The sequence below is a fragment of the Ursus americanus genome, chromosome 1 (assembly GCF_024610735.1).
Source record: "Ursus americanus isolate L20-20 chromosome 1, mUrsAme1.1.p, whole genome shotgun sequence".
NCBI lineage: Eukaryota > Metazoa > Chordata > Mammalia > Carnivora > Ursidae > Ursus > Ursus americanus.
Genome location: NC_142127.1, coordinates 69,818,770 through 69,845,425, shown reverse-complemented (window position 1 = coordinate 69,845,425; position 26,656 = coordinate 69,818,770). Strand labels below are relative to the sequence as shown.

The window sequence follows — 26,656 nt, the reverse complement described above, 5'->3', positions numbered from 1 at the left end:
CCCCAGTATTTTCATAATTTGAAGTAAAAGCAGTAACACTGGATAAAACACTCCTAACTGGGAGGATGATAAGCAAAGGGCACTAGGAGTGTGGCCATAAGATCATATCATTAGAAGCGTCCTGGAATATGGGGCACCTGGGTCAGCCGGTTGAGTTTCCAACTCCTGGTTTCAGCTCAGGTCATGATCTCATGGGTGCTGGGATGGAGCCCGGGGTGGGGCTCCACACTCAGCAGGGAGTCTGCTTGATGAGTCTCTCTCTCTCTGCCCCTCCCCTCACTCACACGCACACGCACATGCTGTCTCTCTCATAAATAAATAAATCTTTAAAAACAGAAAAGGAAAAACAAAAAACAAAAAACAAAAAACCCAAAGAACTGTCCTGGGATGGAAGAAAACAAGTGGTATGCCAGGTGAAAAGATAACGGCCCCAAGTGTAAAGAGCTAAATGCCTAAAATTGTTAACTGAGCAAGTCAGCCTATTCCTGAACAAGTAAAGATGAATGTGGCACACTGGTTATATACACAGCACAAGCATTATGAGGCCTCTTCCATAGTTGTTCTACAGGCTTTCTTGATACACCATACAGATAAAAATCAGTGAGTGGTGTATCTTTCTAAGTATTCATTTTCAGAACTGCTAACAGAGCAATTTTTTTTCGATTTCAGCTCTCACAGAGGTTAAACTGACTCATAAAACTCTAAGATATTTAAAGTGTACATCATGGTGATTTGGTATGTATACACTGTGGCAGGGAAAAAGTAAAACTGATGTCACCAATTTTTGTTGCTATTTTAAAACCTAATGATTCAATCTGTTTCAAAAATATTGCTAGTAAAACTATGCAAGTGGGGAAAAATACTTCATCCTACAAGCAAATAAAACAAATACTAGATTAGTGTGCTACACAGCTTGCTAATGAAACTTTTAGCTTAAATATTTTCATTATTATTATTTTTTAAAGATTAAAAAGTTTTCTTACATGGGGCAGTAGATGAAGAAGGGCATCTCCACTCATTGTTCCTACAGCTAGTGCAACAAGGAATGTGAGAAGAAATTTGAAGCATCCTTGGTTAATGATGGGAACCAAGATCACGCCTAGCAAGGAAAGCAGGCTAATGACAGTGATAGAAATGATACCACAGATCCATGCTGTAGGAAAGAAATTAACAGTCAACATTAATATGACAATATAAACCAAACAGCTCTAAAGAACAATCAACATAAGATAAATGAGTCATGGAAGATAGATTATCTTACCCCGACTATGCTTTTTAAGAAGTTTTACATTTTGGCACTGCTGTGTTTAAAAACAAAATAAAACAATTGCATAACCGACCTGAATACTTAAAGAATTAAGAAATTCAGACCTTCCTTATATAGTTATAAATAGTACTTTCAGTAGCCCACCTTATCAGAAACAGGGACTTAAAATGACTTCAGGCTGTGATTCACTCTTAATATCTAGACTATAAATAAAATTTTACCAAGGTAAAGCCAGAGCAATAAAACTGTTTATTTAGAGAATATAATTATAAAACTCTCCTGTGATCATTAAAGGAAGCCAAGTATCTACTGTTATCTTTGTAAATCTTTATAATACAAAGTTTAAGAAGCTTAACATATCACTCCAAAAGAGAAATATATTCAAAAGAGATACAAAAAAAGCCTATTACTGTTAGTTTTTTTGTATTTCATTTCTTATTTTCACAAAGGATAATTCAGTCCTATTCCCTTGATATAACCAGCTCCAAACTCCCTTTCCTCCAATTTGGCCTTCTGTACCATTTTCTAGTTTTTAAAAATTTTACTATATAATTTTAACTGAATCAGAACACAAGAGAAATGTTTTCACAATATGATTTGTGAAAAACACAAGTGTGATGGAAAAGGGGGAATTCTTTGCACATTTCTTTAAGCTCTTTATAAGCAGATTAGATACCAGAAATAATGCCAGTGGTTCAGGGGTGGGACATTTTCACTTAAAGTGAGATTACTTTAGGGGAGCCTGGGTGGCTCAGTAGGTTAAGTTCAAACTCTTGATTTTGGCTCAGGTCATGATCTCAGGGTGGTGAGATCAACCCCGTGTTGGGCCCTATGCTGGACATGGAGTCTGCTTAAGATTCTCTCTCCCCCTCTGCCCCCTCGCCCCCACCCTGCCCCAGGTCACATGCACAGGCACATGCTCTCTCTCTCTCTTTAAAAAAAAAAAAAAAAAAAAAAAGTGAGATTACTTTGTATTAATGGTTTAAAAGAAATAGAAATGTTTTAACTTTAAAAATTCTGCTTAATTTTTGCCTATAGAAAATTTCACTAAAGAATGATAATTTTGTAAAGTTTTTAATCTAAAATGCTGTTTTTCTCATCAAACCCAACGGGACTGTAAATCTGCTCAGAGATTTTATGTTAAGTGTTATGGTAAGAGAACAAAGGAAAATTCATTTCTTCAACAAGGTAAAAACTTGTCAAAGACAGAAGTAAGGATAGGTAAGGAAATGAAATTTTAATTGACCCATTCAATGCTGAGTTTTATCAATACAATTGTGTTTATTCACTGGACATTTTAGACACAGTATCCAATAACATTAACACTATTAACTAATTCTAAACTAAATTAGCTCACAGGATTAAAACAACAGGTCATCTACTACTAATGGAAGCTCTATGGTTTATCCCGTATCTAACGTATAATTTCTAATACAAACATGGGTAATCTAAAAGGCCAAAAGAAGATGGAAACACACAACCAGAATTTGGATTCAGTGGCTGTAATACTTGCAAAGATTTGGGAGGAAGGAAGAAGACGGAAAGGAAAAAGATTATGGAGTCAAGATCCTTGTTAGTGAAACCAAAGGGTAAGATGAGGATTCCCCCAACTATGGTTGGGACTAAGGCAAAAGGAAACGGAGGTCAAAAACCATATTCTAAAAAGAAAAATAGAAGGTCAAATAAGGTTTAAAAATTGACTTAATAATGATGGCCAAGTTAGTTTATCTCCTTGCCCCCAAGCACAGACAGAACAATAAAATCAGTGGGAGAGCCTGAGGAAATTGGCTGGAGTAAAGTGGCCACTGGTATACATAAATTCAGGGAGCCAATAAAGTTATGGGCAACTAAACCAACAAAGGTTTGTCAAAACTACCACAGCTCTGTAGCTCCAATCATGCTAATGGAGAAAAAGGGGACAAAAGATACCTGTAATAACTAAATGGGACAAACTGAGGCTGGTAATAAATACATTTAAAGGTAATATGTCTCATATATTAATACACAGCTCTCCCTTTCCAAATATATTTTTCCTTACTTTGGCAATAATTCAATTTAGAAGCACTTTTTCTCAAAACAATCAATCTTCAATTAAGAACTTAAAGAAAAACAGCACTAAAAACTACTTAGACGAGCCAGTAATTCATATTCCAAGATATTCTATACATACTAATATATATATAGATGGGGATCGCCACAAGTACAAATGAAACCTAAAATATACTATATAAACAAATTTTATAACTTCTCATAATTATTAGAAATTTTTATTAATCAGAATTATTTTGTTCAAAAATGCACTGGAATTAGTCACCAAAATTATCGAATAAAAGTATTTCTTATTTTATTCCTATGTCCCCATGTCCAAGACAATTCATCTAACCAGATTAAGATACTAAATTAGAATCCACATTTACTAAAATCTAGTTGGATAAATCTTACTTTTTTCTTTTCTTTTTTCTGAGGTTATATTATATTCTACACTGGGAAATACATATTCATTCCTCTCTGGATTTGCTTTTTAAGATATCTGCCAACAGAAATTAAATTTCTAAATCTTATTATAAAGAATACCATTAATTTAGATACGGTAGATATTTAAGATGATTAACTTACACAAAATACTTTAATAAATTATTTTAAAATTTGAGATTACAAAGTAAGACCCTATTAAACCAACATACATTCTTATAAACATATTTCTAAAAATCTAATCATTAAAAAATTGAGAGAAAATCTGATTCAATTCCCTAATCACAAAAATTATATCTGAAAATGAACATTATTCTAAGCAAATATTTCCTTTCTAAAATTCTCATATATTAACTTCTGCCTAAGGGTGTTCTGAATGTGAAGAAAAGTCCAAGAAAGAGTCTATGAAACCATAAACATTTTGCACTATTCTGAGATGATTTAGAGTCTCAAATGGCTTTTGGTTTATTAGCTAAAAACCAAGTTACCAAATGACAAACCAACCACAACTTAATTCGTGAAACATCTATTTGCCAATATGACAGGTGAGCTAAACATATTGTAACTTAAGACCAATCACTGACAGACTGACACATTAAATTACCCAAGTGCTTACACAAATAGTTGAGGGAGGGTATGAGTGCGAAAGGGTGTATGAGTTCATGTGTGCACAAATGAGTACATGTCACATATTACACACTCCCAGGTATACTGTCTTATGTATCAGCTCTGAAATTATCTTTCTCACCCACTTGGAAAAGTAAATCTGTGAACTAAGAAAAGAAATGCTTGAAAGAGAGAAGCCCATTTTATGATTAGAAAATCTTTGGCATTTGTGATTATTTGACCTCTGAAACTCAGAAAATACAAGAAAACATAATCCCAAAAAGGAGAAAACCTTACATAAATCTATCCAGCATCAGAGCACTGCCCACCAGGGTGCCATCCTCAATGAATCTTTGGGGGAATGCCATTTACTGAGGATAAAATGTCAATGATGCCACTTGGGTGTCATTCAGTAAAATGGTATTACATTGAGCTTGGACAGTGGCCCCTCCAAAAGGAGTTGATACATGTGTATGTGTATACACACACACACGCACGCACGCATATAAACACTTTAAAAAATAATTAATCTATGGGGCGCCTGGGTGGCACAGCGGTTAAGCGTCTGCCTTCGGCTCAGGGCGTGATCCCGGCATTATCGGATCGAGCCCCACATCAGGCTCTTCCGCCATGAGCCTGCTTCTTCCTCTCCCACTCCCCCTGCTTGTGTTCCCTCTCTCGCTGGCTGTCTCTATCTCTGTTGAATAAATAAATAAAATCTTTAAAAAAAAATTTATTAAAAAAATAATTAATCTAAATGCTTTTGGTTTTCTGACCACATAGTCAAATGATTGTCAATAAACTGATTACTGACCAACAACAAAAGCCAATAATCAGAAAAGACTATGCCCTTAGATTAAAATTAAATAATTTGTATTATTTGTAAACCTTATATAAGTTTTTTTAAAATCGGAGTTTTCTCATTTTTCCAACTACAGGAGGTATGTTTAGTATACTTGCTACCTTCAAAAGATTTTTTAATAGATTAAAACAAATTAATTCTAGGACTAAAAAGGATCCTACAACTTCCAGTATCATATTTTGTACATAAAACAGAGGGCACGACTGGGACTACTATTAATATAGTTTAGTTATTCCTCCATATATACCTTCCCTTGATTGACAGAGTTGAAAATTATAAAAAAAGTTTTCAAAGAGGGATGCCTGGGTGACTCAGTTGTTAAGCATCTGCCTTTGGCTCAGGGCATGATCCCAGGGTCCTGGGATTGAGCCCCACATCGGGATCCCTGCTCTGCTGGGAGCTGGGAGCCTGCTTCTTCCTCTCCCACTCCCCTGGCTTGTGTTCTGTCTCTCACTGGCTGTCTCTATTTCTGTCAAATAAATAAATAAAATCTTAAAAAAAGAAGTTTTCAAAGATGTCAATTATTCTGCCCCCTTAAAAAGATAATTTTTCAATTCCTTGCTTACCAGGAGCTACTCAAACTGGCAGTGTCATACTGCATAGATCGAAAGGACTTTAATAATCTACACTGGTGTTCCTCAAACTGTGCTCATCTAATTCTCAGGTGGTATTCCAAGGGGAGTGAGGGGAGAATTTAATGATCAGGAAGACTTGGTAATTCTTGGATAAACAAGTTCCCTCAGAGCCTCTAACAGCTTAATAAGCCCTGTAAATCTCTGCAAGGAACAACGTGTGTGGGATTTTTCTAACTCACTTGATCATGGAACCTATTAGTGTATCTCAATGAACCAGGATCCTACAAAACATGATTTGGAAAATTCTAATGTAGACCAATGGCCTCCTACTTCACAGATTTGCATACTGAGGCAGAGAAATGTTAAATGTTGAATAATACAACTTCACACCTACTAGAATGGCTAGTAAAAAAAAAAAATAATGAAACACACACACATTGGCAAAGATGCAGAGAATCTGGAACCCTGGTACATTGCTAATAGAAATGTAAAATGGCACAGTCACTTTAGAAATGGTTGGGCAATTCTATGACACAGGAATTCCACTCCTAGGTATATACCCCAAAAGAACTGAAAGCAGAGACTCACATACTTGTATACCTGTGTTCACTGCAGCATTATTCAAAATAGCCAAAAGGTGGGCACAACCAAGTGTCCATCGATGGATGAATGGATTAACAAAATGTGGCATATACAAATAATGGAATATTATTCATCCATAAAAAGGAATGGAGTTCTAATAGATGCTACTATATGGATGAACCTTGAAAACTATGCTGAGTGAAATAAACCAGACACAAAAAGACAAATATTGTATGATTCCACTTGTAAGAACTATCTAGAATACTACAGTCAAATTCAGAAACAAAAAAGATAAGTCACCTAGGGATAGGAGGAAAAGGAAATGAAGATGTGTTGCTTAATGGTTACACAGTTTCTATTTGGGGTGATAAAAATTTTTTTTAGTAGATAGTTTGGGGCTGCCTGGCTGGCTCAATCAGTGGAGCCTGCAAGTCTTGATCTTGGAGTTGCTCAAGCCCAGTACTGGGTATAGAGATTACCCAAAAACAAAAGCTTTAAAAAAAATAGTTTGTTGGTTGCACATTGTTAATGTAGTAAGTGCCACTGATTTGTACATTTCAGAGGTTAAAATGGCAAATCTTATATTTTAGCATAATAAAAAATAATTAAATAGCTAGCTAAAATAAAATGGCAAAGTAAAAACTAAACCCAAAGTCCTCCCTTAATCCACTATTTTCTCTGTTAAATTACAGTATTTTCAGAGAATTCTCAGCCAAGTGATTTATCACTTATGTATTTAACTCTTAGAGGTGGCTCCACAGAAAGGAGAATCTGTAAGAAAAGTAACTACATAAGATCATCAGAATACACTTGTATTTATTTCAATGTCACTTGACAACATACGTGAGAGTAAGGTTAAAGTATTTATGTCCCATCTAACATAAATTATCACCTGTTTTGGCCAGTGCTGAGAAATAAGGGATACAGGGCTGTATTTCCCATTTCAGAAAAATTAATTTCTAGGTATTTTCTATAGATTTCCAGGTATTTCTATAGGTTTTCCATTACAACTATTTCATTAGTAAAACAGCCCTACTATCTCTCACAAGTGTATGTTATTATAAATACATGTTTTCTTATACTGACTTATTGTTAATTTTTTTAAAGTAATTTTAGCTTTCCAGCACTGAAATTTTAAGTAACAGTCATTCTCCTCACAACTTATAAATTTTCTTCAAGGACAATTACAATCCTTTTTGACCTATGAGAAGTAACATTGTTTTGATTTTGTTGTACTTGAAATATTTTCCCGTGTCATTTAAACACTTATTTTTAGGGGCGCATGGGTGGCTCAGGCAGTTAAATGTCTGCCTTTGGCTCGGGTCATGATCCCAGGGTCCTGGGATTGAGCCCCATGTCTGGCTCCCTGCTCATTGGGGAGCCTGCTTCTCCCTCTCCCTCTGTCCCCTGGTTCATGCTCTATTCCAAATAAATAAATAAAATCTTTAAAAAAATAAAAATAAACACTTATTTTTAGGATTAATAACATTTACATTTAAACTTACATAAACTCTACCATAATTTCCTAGGTGTAGGAAAAAAGCCATTCAGGTAATAAAATTTTTCTAATTTCTAACCAAATTATTGTGCTTTTTAAATCACAACTTGTTTAGTATAAAACAAACCGAAAAAAAAAATCCAAAATAACAACAAACGATAAAAGGCATTTTTTTAAAACTTAGGCAAAACAATATGCAAACTATTAAATACAACAAATGTTTCCTTTATTTGTACCCAAGATACCATATACAATAAAAAACATTAAATGTCTCTAACAAGCTTCACTTATTCTGCAAATTAGGTCACTTAAAACGTTAAAGGTCTTCAAGCTTATTCACCAACTCCCTTTCTCATTATCTAGAGAGAAAATGCATTCTTTTAAAAAGAAGCGCTCATCTGTGGAAACTTTCTAATTAACTCGTTTCAAAGCATGTGCAAGATGGCAGTTTTCTACACTGTTTCAGCATTTTAATTGGCAGAAAATGCTTAGCGGCCTATTCACAACCGCACCCCCCCCCTTGGTAATTAAGCTAGGGTCAACTCTATGACTAAACGAGCCAATCTTGTGAAACAAACGATTTCTACCATACACAGTATATGGCCTAGTTGGTTTACAGCAGTCTTTGAACAGTATTGAGATAGTAGCTGTGTCACTATGGGAGATTTATATGGAACAAGTTAACCTTTCTTAATGGTACAGCAGTCATTAAAAATAATTACTAGCAGGGCAGTCTCTCTAACAATTATCAACATCTATCAAGACACAGTTAATTCAAGTTTCATTTCTGACAGTGCTAATAACCACCTGCAAACAACTAATCAATATTCACTATTAGTTATATATTTGTTTTCAAAGCAAGTGTAATTTCCTCTAAGGCTTTTCAGATTGAATAAACTTCTTATTTTCAACATTATGATTGTCAAGCATCTGTCAACAACTCTGTTAAAATATATAGAATATATAGATTATGTCAATATTAAAACATAGGAAACTTTTAAGTCATAATCCACAGCTGATGTAAAAACAACTAGAATTTCTTAGAAGCCTTAAAAATAAAAAAAGCTATTAGTTTTAACTCTAGATGTGACAATCCTGTCAGTCTGTTTTTCCATGTAAAGAACAAATGTGTTTTATTTTTAGGTCAAATAATCTCAGACCTAACTTCCCCTTTTCTCCTGCCTCAGTGAGAATTTATAAGCACCTTAGAGACTGTGGCTTTTAAGGTGTTTACTCATCTACAAAGATCACTGAACATGAAGCCAGCAAAGGGAACATATTTTATCTGTTCAAAGACCAGAATTCAAAGCTACTATGTGGACTCACTTTCTCTGTTTTTACTGATCTTACCTAACTGAATAGGTACTTCCTAGCAAGACCATTCTTGGGTGTTTTGTTTTGTTTTACTAATCTACACTTATAGCAATACTTTCTTATACCAATACTTACCTCTACCTCTTTGTTGGCTACGTCTGCATACCTATCAAAGCACTACTAAATGTAACTATATATAGCTCTATCTCCCAGTCACTTATGTTAGCAAAGCAGACTTAAAATCCTTTTTATCAGGAAGCAGTGAAGAGCCGCGTACAGGTTACAATTATAGGCTTTAGATGGAGAATACTCTAGTTCATGTCATGGCTCTGCTACCTGGCATCTATGTAAACTTGGACAAGTTCCTTAACTTCTCAAAGCCTCCTTTCCTCAGCAAATAGAAGTAAATAGAAGTGCCCATCTCATGGGCTTAACAAATTGAATATCCTTGTAAAAGTATTTAGAACAGTACATGATATGGTTCCAATAAATACAGGCTATTATGATTAATTTATCTATTCTAAAGTTATTTTTCTATTGCAAAGAAACTGACCAGTAGGTAGGTACCTAAGAGACTGACTTCATATGGAGAGCATTTCCTTTCACCTGTACTCTTTCAAAGTTTAATGAATACCTCTACTGCAAATAAAACTCTTGTTATGTACACTGGACTGTGATATTCTTAAACATGTCTACATTATGCTCTGAAAATTTCTTAAATTCTGCCTCTTCAATCTTTTATCTTGTCAGAATCCCATTTTTGGCCCATATTCACACGTATCAATTTAGTCACTTTCATTACTAAGTAACAGGGCCACTCCATCTTGGGCATTTCAACCAGAACACCTTCATTGTGATTCTGCACAGGATGAAGTCCATGAGAATTCCACTCATTCTGAGAAGACTGTATTATCAAAGTATATATATATATAAGCTGCCTGATACACAATTGACCCTTGAATAATGTGGGGTTAGGGGACAAACCCCTGCCCCTGCAGCCAAAAATCCAAGTACAACTTTTAACCGCCCCCCCCAAATTTAACTAATAGCCTACTGCTGAATGGAAGCCTTACCATTAAGATAAACAACACACATTTTGTATGTTATATGTGTTATAGACTGTATTCTTACAATACCACCTTTTTCTTAATTTCTTAATATTTCTAGGCTACACGGTTCATCCATGAATTTTTTCAAATTATTGCAAACCTTCAAGAAACCTTCCAATATATTTTTTGAAAAATATCTGCATACAAGTGTACACATGCAGCTTGAATCTGTGTTGTTCAAAGGTCAACTGCATTCATAAAATGATCTTCAAAGACTCATTTTCAACAAGGGTCTTTCCTGGATTATAACTGAAAGTTTACAGATTAATATTAAGCAATTTATTCATTCAATCGATATGTGAATGCTTTCTTTTTGTTCAAAAGACCCAGTCAGGGCGCCTGGGTGGCTCAGTCAGTTAAGCAACTGCCTTTGGCTCAGGTCATGATCCTGGAGTCCCGGGACTCCCTCCCGCATCAGGCTCCCCACTCAGTGGGGAGTCTGCTTCTCCCTCTGACCCTCCCCCCCCACCTCATGCTCGCTCACTTGCTCTCTCTCCCTCTCAAATAAATAAAATTAAAAAACAAAAACAAAAACAAAAAAAACAAAAGACCCAGCCACTTCCTTTAAGCAACTGAAGTCCAACAAAAACAGATAACAAATCCAATTATGATAATCCCCCAAGCTCTGTACTGGGATGGAGATATACGGACAGTGTCAAGGAAGGGAACTTAATTAAGCCTAGGATGGTTAGTAAGTTATCCCAGAGGGTCTAACCCTTGAGCTGAATCTTTGAGAAATCACAGTAGTCACTTAAATAGAAAGGTTCAGAATATGAAAAGGCAGAGATAAATGAGGGGAAAACAGAATAATCTATCATCAGGAGTTTGTTATGGTTAGGACTGAGAGGAAAGAGATGAATGGTGGGGGATGAGGATGGAGAAGTAGGTAGGCAGGGATCATATCCTAGAAAGCCTGACCAGCCAAGGACAGGACTTTGAAATTTTAACAATATAGCATAATGCAGTTTCCTAAAATACGGGAGAAAAATATATAACTAGCACATCACAACAAATCCACGTTCTCATAGACATTACTGCTTACAATATAAAAGATATAATAAAAATACTAGAGATCTAATGAAAAATATTAACTAGTATAAAGATACATGGCAAAATTATAAAGGTGATATCCAAATTAACTAAATTTGGAAGATAATAGCATAGTGATTAACTGCCCAGAGGATTTATGACAAACCTTAGGCTTGGTGGGCTCTATCATTTATTACCCCTGGGACATGTAGGCAAGTTACTTTTCTATGCCACAGTTTTCATGTCTGAAAGAATAAGAATCATGTAATAATTCCCTCATATAATAATTCAATAGAGTGGGGTGCCTGGGTGGCTCAATCGGTTAAGTGTTCAACTCTTGATTTCAGCTTAGGTCATGATCTCAGGATCAAGTCCTGCGTCTGGCTCTGCACTCAGTGGGGAGCCTGCTTGAAGATTCTCTCTCTCCCCCTCCCTCTGCCCCTCCACTCACTTGTGCGAATGCTCTCTCTAAAATAAGTAAATCTTTAAACAAAAACAAATTCCATAGAATACTTTTAAAATTTAATGGGGGGAAGAGGGAAGCATGTAAAACACTTAGCACTTGGATAGCAAAATGGCTAAACTCCCTCGGCTTGAAATCCAGCACTATCACTGACTAGCTCTGAGATTTTGGGAAAGGTATTAGGAGAACATTCTCTACTTATGTAACTGTTGTGAGAAGTGAAAGTCAGTGAGTTTAGAAGAATGCCTGCAAGACTTGTTTGTTAACTAAAGTATGTTAGCTGTCACTAAAAAGAAAAAACTCTGTGTCAGAGAATCTCATTTGCATTTTAGAAAGGGAAGGTTATGAAGTTATTTCAACAATTCAGTCGAGAACCAAGTTATGATGGAGTGGACAGAGTTAGAAGGTATTTAAGAGATGACTCAATTGGACTTGACAACTGATTATGCAAGGGAAAAAAGGAAAAACAAAACCATAAGAGAAAAAGGTCAAAGATTTTCAGATTTTACTAAAAAAAAAAAAAAAAACTGTTATGGCATTTGAGATTTAGTAAGAGGTACAAACTTTTTGTGGAGTAAAAGTTTTGGAAATATTAAGTGGGAGATACCTGTGAACATCAAGGTGGAGCTATCTAGCCAACCAGGTATGGTTTTAAAAAAGCCTAGAGAGAATTTTGAAAATAGTTTTGGTTTTACTTTTGTTGAAGCTCTCCATAAAATTGCCCATAATGAATTCATGTGCCAGTCATTGGCATTTCTGACATTCACAGAGTTTATCCACAGTGGCTTCCCTTTTTACTTCCTTATAAACTTAATCTTAGCTTTTCACCAGAGACCCTCAACTCTACTAAAAAGTAAAGTAATTTTAATACCAAATGACCTTAATTGGCAGCCCCATTATTTACATCTGCCCATCAAGAAGAATCATTTACCACAATCTATATTTCCTTTTTAATCTAGTTCTGTATCCATAGCAAAACCTTTCTCCATAATCCTAGAAAAGACAAGTAAACTGCATTGTGCCTCTTGTCTTCCCCCAATACTTTTTAAACATTCATATCTAATCCTGACTAAAACACATGAAAGTCACCAAAAGGAAGACAGTAATTTGGAATTACCTTCCAATTCAATTACATTTTTAAAATAGCACAGAGACTATTTTGAGGGGGAAAAAAACTTAAATCTTTCTTACCTGATGCCCCTATATTTGCCTTATCTTCAGGAACCTGATTTTTATCCTTATTTAAATCTTCAACTAAAAGTTTGTCAAAATGTTCGATACAAAGTCTGCTGTCGATTTGATATAATAAAGCAGGGCAAAGGTATGTAAATAAATCAGGTGAGATTGGAGAATTGGCACCATGACCATAGTATTTTAACAACTGAGTGACGTTCAAACACTGCAAAAAATTGATAAAACAAATTAAGTAAACGAGTATTTTAAGAAGATTAAGCAGAAAAAGAAATTACTGTATAATAAATTATTCTAAGTATGATTTGAAAATAACCTGTAATACCGATATCCATTACAAATAAAGCTTTTCATTAAGAATTTATGATAGAAATACATTCGACTTCACTACCCAAGACTTTACACGGACTTACAGCCATTTTCCACTCCAACACATGAAAGATTGTGACTTTCTCAATAATTAATAAAAACCACTCACAACTACATTCATAAAGGGTGAAGAGAAAAATCACTGCCCTATTCAAAGTGCAATCATCAGTCCTTCAAGATTATTAAATAGAGTACTTTAACAATTTTACATCAAAATATACAATAGAGACATTTTCACTGCCTAAGGTACTCCAGAAAAATATCATATTGGGGAATTCTAGCCCAATGCTAAAATTGGAAGATAAAAGGCGGCAGCTTCACCCACTGGTACTTCTAGGTACAAAACAAAACAAAGACAACAAATAGCAAACAAGTTTGGACCTATCATATAGCAAATATCTAAAATGAAGGCAAAGGAGATAGTAGTGCCTTTTTCCCCCCACACATCATACACTTTGGTTGCATGCTTATTTACTAACTTGCTACCTCATTATATGATTTTATTTATGGTACAAAAAACAAAATCAAAACATACAAACAAGAAAAGTATTCATCTCAGGTCTTAACATGAGGTTAACTACTCTATCCAGTGCACAGAACATTTCTAGAAATCCTGAGAAAATTCCCAATATGCATCAGACCTGTGAAGATATAAAACAACATGTGTGATATAGACCCCACAAGTCTGGCAGAAAGAGTAACATTAATGATAACACCTGGTTAGGATCAACAGAAGATTCTAGGATATTATCTATGGTAGTAAATAAATAAAAGCATTCCCTTACAAGTACACTAAGATTCTAAAGTATAAGTGATTTTAAAATTGCACTGCTGAAAACCAGTATCTGATTATTTATGCAAGGAAGAAACACAAGATATTTCCATAGATGCAAAACATACTTCAATAATAGAGACAGAAACAGGAAGGATGAGGTCATTTTCCCTATTAGATGGTGCTGCTTTTTGTACATGTGAGCAAATAAATTCAATAATTTTCTAAACTTTAATAAGTACTAAAAATTAGAATTATACAAGGACGTTGATATACTTTTAATGAAACAAAAATAAATATGTTTAAGGTAAGTTTAAAAAAAATTGGGAAGGAACCAATCAAATGTGAAAGTATCCAAAGGAACATGAAAATTTTAAAGGAAAACACAACCACACCATTACCAGTGGACTTTCCTATTATTTTATCTTTTTGCATTCACCCTACATCTGTCAAAGGCATTAGAAAAAATTATGAAGAAGTAGGCCCTACAATAAAGTGACATAGAGAAAACCAACCTATCAGATATATAAAATAACTGACTATGGAGCTACATCAATGACTGGGAACCATTCTGTAGTTAATTCATTAAGTTAAAAGAAAATGTCTACTTTCCAACAGGACAGGTGAACAAAAAGGGCTTCAATTTTCAAATATCTAAAACCAACTAGCAATAACAAAATGAAAACTAACTCGGGAAGTCCAAACAAGTCATAAGCAAGAAAGTAAAGTAAGGAATATATGTTCTAACAGCCTTTAAATATCTAGATTTGAGGAACCCAAATTTGAGAACACACACTGCAAGTGAAAATCCAGATAAAAAACTTTAACCTGATTTTAATTCCTTAAAGAATTTTGTTCAAGAACATTATCTGGAATTAAGTTTGAGTATGATTCACTATTCTCCACTGCCATTTTTTTTTTTTTTTTTTTTTACCTAAAATGCTCCACAATTATCTGAGAATTATGGAGCAACCATCTCTTTACACCTACCTCATGTTGACGGTCATCTTCATTATGATCTTTGTGAGTAGCAGCTGAATAAATTGCACTTTTTTTTACATGTGGTGCTTCTCGCTTTCTAGTATGTCGAAGTTCACCTTCATTATCAGGATTAAGATCTTGGTGTCCATGACCAGGATCATGACCATTATGTTCTGGAAGGCGTACATGAGAATGACCTGGGTTATGTACACGATCAGGTTTGTGGACCCGATTATGCTCATACTGTTCACCCTGATCATGGTTGGGGGGAAAACCTGGTGTAATGACCTCAGAATTTTCATTACTTTTCTTCCCTTTTCTCTTCCTCTTTCCTTTCGGTAGCTTACTTTCAGACTGTTCCTGGGTTTTATTGGTCTCTGTTGAAGGTTCATGGCTAGGCTCCCCACGCTCACTGTGAGCAATGGAATCATTAGGAAAATGGCGAGTGGTGTTATGATCGAGGTGATGATGCAAACAATGGTGATGACATAAGCGATGACTATGGTCATGCATATGTTTATCATCAGATTTGACAGATACTTCAATTGTCTCTTTCTCTGGATCACACTTATGGTTTCTCTTTGTTGATACACTAGTCACAGTTTGATTTTCTGAATTTAAATGATTGTGGGAATGCTGATGGTTATGGGAGTGAAAATGCTTTCCCTCTTGAACTGCCAAAATATCTAAGTGAGAAACATGATCGTGGCCAAGATCCTCATGATTAATCTCAACTACTTTTATCTCTCCAAGGCCCAAGTTTGTTAAAAGTTTCTCCAGACCAAAAAAGGATAATCTTCCATTTTCACCATAACGGTCAAAAAGTTTTTCAATATAATATTTTTTTTCATTTTCAGCATCCAGCACTGAAAATTTGCTTGACTCCGATTCTGTCATTCCACGACGATGTCTGTGATGTTCTTCAGAACCATGGTCATGTTCTTCATGGCAATGGTTGCAGTGATGGAAAATAAATGTCAGCAAACAAATGAGGCAAAATTTTGTGTGCATATGTACCTTCATTTCTATTTTTCCTAAGGGGATTTAAAAAGAGAAGCAAACATTAGTTCATATTTAGATACATTCAATATAATCATAAACTCTCCAGCAACTGCCAATCCATAAGGCAAATGTTTTACCATATTTCTTTCAGTGCTATAAATCATTCTTTCCTTCTTCAATTCCATATAAAAATGGTCTTTTAATTTATTGAAATAGTGTACAGCCCTTCAAATTACTACAAATTGCTCATGACTCCATCTATAGACTATCCTCACTCCCTTTAAGCATAACACTTAAGGATCTACTATATATTTATACAGGAACTGTTGGCTTCCTCCTTATCTGGTCCTTTACAAAAGCTTGCTGATCCTTGTTCTTGAGGTCCTGGTCAGTGTAGTAAGACAGGATGACATAGAATGGTAAAATGTATACAAATCAGAAAGAAATAAAAATATCATTATTCACTAACGGCAGGACTGGGCATGTGGAAAATCCAAAAGAATCTATAAGAATAAGTTAATTTAGTAGAACTGCCATATTAAGAATAACCAAAAATCAATTTTATTTCTATATACTAGTAATTAGAAAATGATATTAGAAAACAGTATCATTTACAGTACCAATAGCTAGGAATAAATCTAACAAAAGATGTGCAAGACCTTTACATAAATAAGAGATCACATATTACTGAGAGAGATGAAAATACCTAAATAAATGAATGGCTATATCGTGTTCATGACTAGATGCAATATAGATCCAATGTAGTATCAATCAAAATCCCAGAAGAAACCGTGAAAGTTGATGAGGTATTTTTAATATTTACGTGGAAAAAGAAAAGTCTGAGAATGGTCAAGACATTCATGAAGAACAAGATAGGGGCACTTACTCTACCAGCTACTAAAGATAGTGTGGTATTTGGTGAAAGAACAAATATACCAAAGAAACAAAACAGAGTCTGAAAATAGTAAAGATTCTCTTTTCCTTGGTGCTTGGTCAATTTGATTTCCATTTGGAAGAAAAAAGTAAATAAAACTTGACCCCCACCTCACACCATACATAAAAATCAATTCAGATTGTAAACCTAAAAAACAATAAATGTTAAAGCAATAAAATGTCCAGAACTGTGCCATTCAATATGGTAGCCACTACCCACATATGGCTGCTTAAATTTAAACTAACTACATTAAAATTCAGCTTCTCAATCACCTCAACTAAATTTTAAATGCTCAACAGACCCTTGCAGCTCATGACTACTATACTGAACAGTGTAGATATAGAACATGTCCATCATCACAGAAAGTTCTATTGGACAGCACACTTTCAGAATACAGAAATGCATGTGAGTCAATTAATTTTAAAATGTTCTAGAATAAACAGGTCAAAGTAATTTTCATGTTGTATCTTATTTAGCTCACTATAAATGCAAATTATCATTTCAAACATGTAATAAATATAAAAATACAAAAACTATTAGTGAGATTTTTACATTTTTTTAATACTGTGTCATTGAAATCCAGCATGTATTTTACACTTACAGAACATCTTAATTCAGACTGACCACACTTTAAGTGCTCAATAACCACATGTGGCTAATAGCTACTATACTGAAAAGTGTAGATCTGGAAGATTTGGGAGACTAGCTTCAAGACGTTCAAAAGAGAACATAAAAAACATTATAAAGGGAAACTGATAAAGTATACTACAATTAAAATTAAGGAATTTCTGTTCATCAGGAGTTATCATTAAGAGATTAAAAAGGCAAGGGGCACCTGGGTGGCTCAGTTGGTTGAGCGTCCAAGTCTTGGTTTCAGCTCGGGCCATGATCTCAGGGTCATGAGATGGAGCCCCGTGTTGGGCTCTGGGCTCAGCGGGGAGTCTGCTTCCCCTGTCCCTCTTTCTCTGCCTCTCCCCCCAATCAATCACACACTCTCTGTCTCTCTCAAATAAATACATCTTTTTTTTTTTTTTAAATAAAAGGGCAAGCTACAGATCTTTAAAAGAAAAATGGGGGAGAGGGACACCTGGCTGGCTCAGTAGGTAGAGCATGTGACTCTTGATCTTGGGGTTGTGGGTTCGAGCCCCACGTTGGGTATAGAGATTACTTCTAAATAAAATCTTAAAAAAAAAAAAAAAAAGGCACGCCACAGACTGAGAAAAGATTATCACAATGTTACCAGTCAAAAATATATAAGGAATTTCTACAGGGTGATATGAAAATTATGAGACAATTCAATGGAGAAATGGGAAGGAAGTCTGAACAGTCACTTCATAAGAAAACAGCCAAATTACTAAGCATATCAAGAGTCTCAACCTCCACAGTTATCAGAGAAATATAAATTAAAATCACAGTTAGGTACTACTATATACCCACCAGAATGAATAAAATACAAAAGATGCAGGTTAAGAATATGGAGTTAACTCATATTTGAATGCACTACTGGTGGAACTGACCATACATTGGTATCTTTTGGAAAAATGTTTGACAGCATCTCCCAGAAGTTGAACATAAGCATATCTACTCACACAGCAATTCTAATCCTGGGTATATGTTCAAGAGAAATGCATGCACGGTGACACCAAAAGACATAAACATGAAAGTTACCACAATCATCATTCATCATAGCTTAAAACAGGAAAAAAGGCCAAATGTTCATCAACTGTCAAATGGACAAACAGAATAACCTTACAATGGAATTCGACACAGGAATGAAAGTGAAATTATGGCTTCACGCATCAACACAAATAATCTCACAAACAGACTGTGCAAAAGACGGCAAACATTAGACTGTGAAAAGATGGCAAACACTAAAGAGAACACCATAAACAAAGCATATAATAAGCAATATATATTTATATAAAGTTAAAAATGGATAAAGCTATACCAAAAAAACAGTAACTTTTTTCTAAGATTTTATTTTTAAGTAATCTCTACACCCAACATGGGGCTTGAACTCACAACCTCGAGATCAAGAGTCACACGCTCTTCCGACTGAGCCAGCCAGGAACCCCCAATGGTGACTTTTTGAAAGGAAAGTAGAGGGTAATAATTGGAATCGGAAAGTGAAGGAACATTCTCTTTTCTGAGTAATGGTTACACAAATATGCCTACTTTGTGATAATCATTGTATTTATACTCTGTGTACTTTTCTATATACATACTGTATTTCAACAAAAAAGCTATTTTTTTTATTTCTTTAAAGATTTATTTGAGAAAGAGATTGCATGCAAGAGAGCACGAGCCGGGTTAAGGGGCAGAGGGAGAGGGAGAAGCAGACCCCTGCTGAGCAGGGAGCCTGATGCCCAACTTGATCCCAGCACTCTGGGATCATGACCTGAGCCAAAGGCAAATGCTTAACCGACTGAGCCACGGAAGCACCCGGTGAAAAAGCTTTTTAAAAATAAAATTTTCTTCAGTGGAAACCAGTTAGAAAATGTAATTAACAAAAATTATACGGCTTCTAGAAATAACCAGAACAAGACCATTAAAAAAAGAAATGCATAAGATATTACTGAAGGACAGACAGTAAAGAACTATAAAAACTAGAGAGATACCACCTACATGGAGGAGATATAAGTATATAAAGTCTTCTCAAGTGTACATACAAATTTAATTCAGTATCCATTAAAATCTTAGTAGCTACTTGTTTTTTTAAGACTGCACAAACTTATCCAAAAATTCCTATGAAGAGCAAAACCCCGAAGACGACAAAACAATTTGAAAGATTAGCAAGGTAACAAAGACTTATTTATAAAGTTACACTAACTAAAGTAATACAGAACTGGCACAAGAACAGACAAATACACAAGAGCAGAACAGAATTCAGAAAGAAAATCAATAATACTGATAGTGAACAAGCGGTTCTTCCTCCCACCATACACAAAAACCAACTCCAAAAGGAATAAAGACCCAAATGTGAAGAGTAAAATTCTTTACAAGTTCTGGAAGGAAATTTAGGAGAATATTATGACTTTTGATTACGGAAAGATTTTTCAGAAAAGACACAGAAAGCACAAACCTTAAAAGAAAATTTTAATTAAACTGAATTATTTAAGTATTACTCTACAATAAAGAACACCATAGACAAAGCATAGGACAAGCCATAAACCAGAAGATCTTTGCAATGTGTATATAAAACAATGCACATTAAAGATCAGAATATATAAAATATATTTATCAATATGGAAAAATCTCCAATACTGCATACACAACTATACAAATGATCTAAAGAGGACAGGAGCCCCTGGGTGGCTCAGTCGGTTGAGCTCCCAACTTCTGGTTTCGGCTCAGGTAGTGATTTCAGGGTTGTAAGACTGGGCTCCACACTCGGCAAGGAGTCCGCTTCTCTCTTTCCCTCTGCCCCTCCCACTGCTCGAGTGCTCTCCCTCTCTCCCTCTCTAAAATAACAAATCTTAAAAAAGAGGACAGCTGGTTGAAAAGTAACATAATTACTAACATAGATAATGCACCAAGACATTAATAGACAAAAATATCTGACATGTGCTAAGCAAAGATCTAATGTAGAGAAGTAGAAACATGGTACACTGCTGATGGGAGTGTATATTACAGGTACAATCATTTTGGGAAGCAATTTGACATCTACTAAAGGTGAATGTGAACATACTCTACAGTCGTAAAATTCCACTTCTATCAATGGATCTATCCTAGAGAAACTTTTGCACTCAGACACAGGAGACAAACTCAAGAATCTTTATTGCAGTATTGTTTTTTGTTTTTTTCTTAAATGTTAACGACCTTGTAACAGGATACTTTGGTTGTAAATAACAGAACACTAGAAGAAAATTTCACATTAAAAAAAGTTGGAAGAAATGGGTAGTTTCAAGATAAATGCATGATCAAAAACCCAACCTCTCAGATTTGTCCCCTCAGAGTCTCAAGGAATTGCTGTTCCTACAACCATTCCGTCCTTACAAAACTATATCCAAAGCTGGAGGATTTATCTTCACACTTCTTTAATTTAAAAAAAAAATTATTTTATTTGAGAGTGAATGAGAGAGAGAGAGAAAAAGAGCAGGGGGAGGGGCAGGGGAGAGGGAGAAGCAGACTCCCCACTGAGCAGGGAGCCTGATACGGGGCTTGATCCCAGCACTCTGGGATCATGACCTGAGCCAAAGGCAGACACTTAACCAACTAAGCCCCCCAGGTGCCCCTCTTCACGCCTCTTCTCACCCAGGGAGAAAAATCTTTCCCTAAAGTCTCTCCCAGATTTCTGTTTACATATATTAGAGCAGGACTGTACTACATACTCATGCCAAAGCCAATCACTGGTAAAGGAGGAAATTACTGTGACTGGCTTAGACAAATAGATATTCATTTCCCTGGAAATGGTAAGAAGCTCTCTCTCCTACATATATGAGAGGAAGTACTCACAGAACATGTGGGCTTAACAGCAAGGAAAAATGAGGTAAATAAGGAACGGCAATCAATTATGTAATAATTAGTGCCTGCCACAAACCGACATGCCTATCAGTGGAAGAATGGATAAAATAAATGTGGTATATTTATGTAATTAAAAATTACACTGCAGTTATAAATGTATGACTATGAAGGAATATATAACATGCACAAATCTCAAACAATTAAAAAAGCACAAAAAAGATAAATGTCCTATCGCTTAAACACAATTAAAAATATGCAAAAACATTTTACTTTCGGGACATATAGATAGGTAGCAAGAACCTAACATGGGGATGATTACATTCAGAACGGTTACTTTTCAGGAAGAGAAGAAGAGTCAGATGGTGGAGGGTGGTATACACATTTATCTGCATCTGCAGTGTTTTATTTCTTAAAAAGAGGGGGGTCTGAAGTATTGTGACACAACGCTTAGTATTTGTTAGAGCAGCATAATGGGATTCAGGTTATATTCTTCAATGTATTCTTCTGTAAGTTTGAAAAGATATCACATAACCTCTATTCATGATTAATCAAAGTATGGTTGTAGGAGCAGCAGAAACAGCATCACAGTCACCTTGGAACTTGTTAGAAATATAAATTCTGGCACCCCACCCAGACCCACTGAATCAAGAACTCTGGCTGTAGAGCTTGGAAATGTTTCATCCAGCCGAGTCAGATAGCTAACGTTTGAGAACTACAATCAATACAAATAAACACTCCCATTTATTTAAGATGATACTTTGGTCAACTGAATGTTGTGATTCCCCAAATAAATTAGGTAGAATTATTATGTGACAGACGTGGCTTAAGAATTTTTAAAGCCAATTAGTCTGTAATGTTTTCTAATTCCAAAGCTACATTAAGTTCGAGGTTTTGGTTTTTTAATCCAAACACTTCAGTTTCTTATACAGCCTCATAAAGTCACCATTTAAAATATATTAATTTTTACTTGTACACTAATGAAGATGAAAGAGATTGGATAATCATGGCAATCACTATTAAGCAAAAAGAGGACAGTTACACTCCCTGAAGTTTACCCTGATTTTCCACGAGATGCTAGTGAAAGAGAATATTCTTAGTGAATGTTGTTCCATTCATCTGATATGTAAATGTCTTGTCATTTATTCAGTGCACCTTATCTCACTGTCAAATGAGTAAGTACCAGTGGTGGAAATAAAACATACATATATTTTGATGAGGCAACAAATAACTGACCCCATGTGTAGCCAAACAAGTTCTATGCCCAAAGCGCAGCAAAGCCAATTACTGGACGTTGAGTATGCCTCAGGGAAAGGGTTTACTGGAGAGGCAGTCAGACAAAGAGACAAGGAGATAGGAGAGCAAGCCTCAAATCTGCCTGCCCTATGGAGACAGGGATGTTTCAAGGCAAACAAAAAAAGGTCTGGGTAAAAAGCTGCAGTGGCACTTATTAGTACTATTAACCTTTGGTCACCTGTTTCAATCCCCACTGTCTTTTGATCATTGCTCATTCTTGAGGGAATTGGGACCATGACCGCTCTAGCTACTTTTGGCTGAAATGGGGAGAAGATGGCATTTAGAAGACTGGAACTTTCTGCACTCATTTAGAAATATTCTTTAGTTCCAACATACCAACTGAAACACAGCATTCTACAATACCAAGAATTTTGTAGTCTCATTCCCTTAGGAAAGTATTCATACCTACAAATAAAATGAACCCTGGGGATGCATATAGCACTCTGGCTAATTCAGGAGGATCAATACTTTCATTCTGCAGATATCATCTCAAACCAAGAAGTATGGTTAACTGGATGATCTGATTAACCTGACTCTAAACTAACGGAGTGCATCAAATTAGACCAAAAAAAAGGGTTATAGACATTACTACTGGATTGCTGTGGTCGTACTCTGAACCGGGGTCAGAATGACATATCCAACAGTGAGAAAGACTGCTAGCCTTGGCAATGTTGGCAAAATCCTAATGGTAGATTATCTTTTCAAGCTTGAGTGGTTGCCCACAATAGAAAAACGCTAAGTATTGATTGTTTTCTTTGGACCAGCTCTCCTAAATAGTTTTAGGTCCATCCGAGGCTCACTGATCCGAGCAAGATTCTCCTTGATATTCTCCTTGCTGACAGGGTTTAGCGAAACCTGTGGATTCTTGTGGAACCAGCTTCATCTGATTGTGGTGAATCCATGGCTTAACTCCCTTTAGTGTCACTGAAGAATGGGTGGTCAACAGCACCACAGAAGGTCCTACCCAACAAGGTTGGAGCTGGTCCTCTGGATGCTTGCTCTTCCAGGTCTTTAATAACACCAAGTCCTTGGGATTCGGGCAGTGTAAGGGCATATCTGTGGGGTACATATCAACCTACTGGAAGCTGACTTACATACAGCAGCTAAGTATTTCCCAAAGACTGAACATACCCAATAGTATCCAATTCCCTAATGTGAGCCCCGTCTGAACTCCTAAGTCATGAAAAGCATGTGGAAAGGGTCTTCCATAGGATACTTCATAGGGGCTTAAACCAAGCTTATTGCTAGGGGCCACTTACCCAAAGCAGGGCAACCAGCAAGGATTTTTTTCTCCCAAGTTAAATTGGTTTCTTGGCAAATTTTTGCCAAAGTTCTTCTACGCATATGGTTCATTTTTTTCCATTTTCCCAGTTGACTGGGGGCTACATGAAGCATGTAATTTTCATTGACTGCCCAACACACTGGACACTGGCTTATGTGACTTTCACTATAAATACTGCTCCACTGTCACTCTGAAATTGTTAGCAGCAATTCAAACCTAGACATGATTTTGTTTAGAAGTAACTTCTGATGCCTTCTCTGAATGGCATGGAAAAGCTTCAACTCAACTTGTATAAAGTGTTTATAAATACTAGCAAATACTGAAGAATACCTATTGTTTGCGGCATAATGGTAAAGTCTACCAGCCAGTCATCTCCAGGTTTGGTGCCTCGAAGTGGTATACCTCTTAGAACTGGTGGGAGCCCAGTCTCAGGATCATTTTTAGCACAAATGTCACATTTTTTTTTACTATCTTTTTGACAGTTCTCTGAAGACTGGGACCCACAGTATACTTCTGGATCCACAGGAGAGTGACATCTCACCCATCTGGTGTACTTTGGTGACTACAACTAATTGCTTTTTCCACAAGATGTTGTGGGATAAGGATTATCCCTTGTCCGTGTTATTTCCAGCTGGCTCTAGCTAGTGCCAGTAATGTGTCCAAAACCCCATTCTTCAGCTCTTCTTAGGTTTTCAGTGTAATACTGGGGTTGATATTTAGTTAAGTCTATGCCTGGTACTAAAGCCATTACAGAGGGTTTTGGAATCTTTGTATGGGCTGCCAACTTGGTGACTTGAGGTGCCCGCCTGTTCCCTTGGGCAATCAAGAGTCTGATTTCTGGTAATCCTGGCAATGAATAATAACTGATGGGTCACCACTGCATCCAGCACTCTTCTTTATCCTTGATCCATAAAACTGCTTCTGTGAACATCACAAGGTCTGGATTTTCCAATGGCAGATCCGTCAAATGAAGACAGCTGGAATAAACCTGTTCAATTATCTGTTTGTCACTGGTGATCTTTGAGTGGCCCATGCAGCAACAGGCATGAAGACTGTCTAAACATGGGCCACTGTAACAATTTTCTCTGAAGTTGAGTATCTCAAGGTGTCTAGCTCTAGTTTTCAGGGCTTCAGGGAAAAAAGGAAGTTTTAATTCTCAATGATTCCAAGTCAAGAGAAAAGGAGAAAATTAGAAACCTCAGTTTGGAGAGTCTAGGCCAGATATTTGAGAAAACCAGAATAATTCAGGATACAGACCAGTGTTACAGAAAAACAACTAATACTTAAAGACAGTTCATTAGAACTGGAATCTAATATCCACCAATGTGTACTACTAAAACATAATTTCTAAAATCACCCTCATTTCTACCAAAAATACTACAGTTTTCCCATTAGTTCTGGAAATTCTTGGTGTAGTTTTATGATTTTAAAGGTATCAGGTATTTGTCATTCCAATGCAATTGACAAGGAAATTCTGTGACACACACTTCAATATTAGAATTGTAAGTGATGACATCATACGAAGATATAGCAAAACCTTAGGAATTCTATCTAATTTCTGGAACAGCTATTGCATTCACCTATACAATATAACTTAAAAAGGTTTATTATCCCTTATTTGACAATGCTCCCCATGTAATCTGATATATCAGATTAGCCTCATTAGTCAAAAAGACTTCACTTAGAAGTTGAATTTGGGAAGTCTGTCAGAAATATCAGGAAGTTTCAAAGAACATGCTTAAATAGCATTACAGATCATTACAAAACTTAGTATTTAATTACCTATTTAGCCAAGGTGGCAATAAGAGATTCTAAAGGCAAATACAGAAGGTTTTTTTTTTCTAGGGAGATTAAAGATAAAGCCTTTGGTTACAATTTAGACAAATAATCTAAGAAAGTTATTTTTAACAGAGAGAAAAACCAAATTCCAATTTTTTTTGAAGAGTATATTTGACAGAGAGAGAGTGAGCACAAGGCAGATGCTTAACTGACTGAGCCATCCAGGCACCCCCTAAATTTCAATCTTATACTGGTGTACTTCTGATATTAAAACTCATTCATTCCAATAAATTTTTAAAAAAAATTTTGCATTCCCTCTTTTTTCCCTATCACTGCCCATGTTAATATAGAAGTAAGTAAGGACACCAGGGCACTGCATGGATTGGGAGTTCTTATCGTGGATACTATGATGTGCTGATCAGAATCTCCATCAGGAAAGAAGGCTCTCAGCTGCAGGGAATGCTGACAACAGTTCTCACCTCTCAGAGGCTATTGGGGATTGTGTTGACTCAAGACAGTTGCCTTGCTCTCTTCCCAGGTGGTCACACCCACTGACTGTTCAATACAAGGGAATAGAAGTCCAGCCCTTTTGCCACAATTCAGGGTGGTTCTAAGGGGAATCCAACTTTTGGAACTTAGATCAGCTAAGGCTTCTGCTAATGTTGTACCAATGCTCAAATTCTGCCTTATCTTGCTCTCTTCTCTCGCTTCTCTTCCCCAGGTGTTGACCACTCATTAATGAACCTTTTTTTTTTTTAAAGATTTTATTTATTTATTCAACAGAGACAGAGACAGCCAGCGAGAGAGGGAAC

At 35.9% G+C, this 26,656-nt stretch overlaps 1 protein-coding gene across 3 annotated transcripts in view; it reads right to left on the bottom strand.

Moving 5' to 3' along the window:
* Positions 1–26,656, bottom strand: part of SLC39A10 (solute carrier family 39 member 10) — a 135,475-nt gene that overhangs the window by 23,352 nt on the left and 85,467 nt on the right. For all 3 annotated transcript variants that reach the window (XM_045806371.2, XM_045806370.2, XM_087862222.1), the window contains 3 exons: positions 15,100–16,124; positions 12,969–13,176; positions 984–1,153 (listed from right to left, as the gene is read on the bottom strand). In XM_045806371.2, coding sequence (XP_045662327.2) covers positions 984–1,153; positions 12,969–13,176; positions 15,100–16,113 — 1,392 coding nt within the window. In that variant the 5' untranslated portion in view covers positions 16,114–16,124. The remainder of the gene's footprint in view (positions 1–983; positions 1,154–12,968; positions 13,177–15,099; positions 16,125–26,656) is intronic.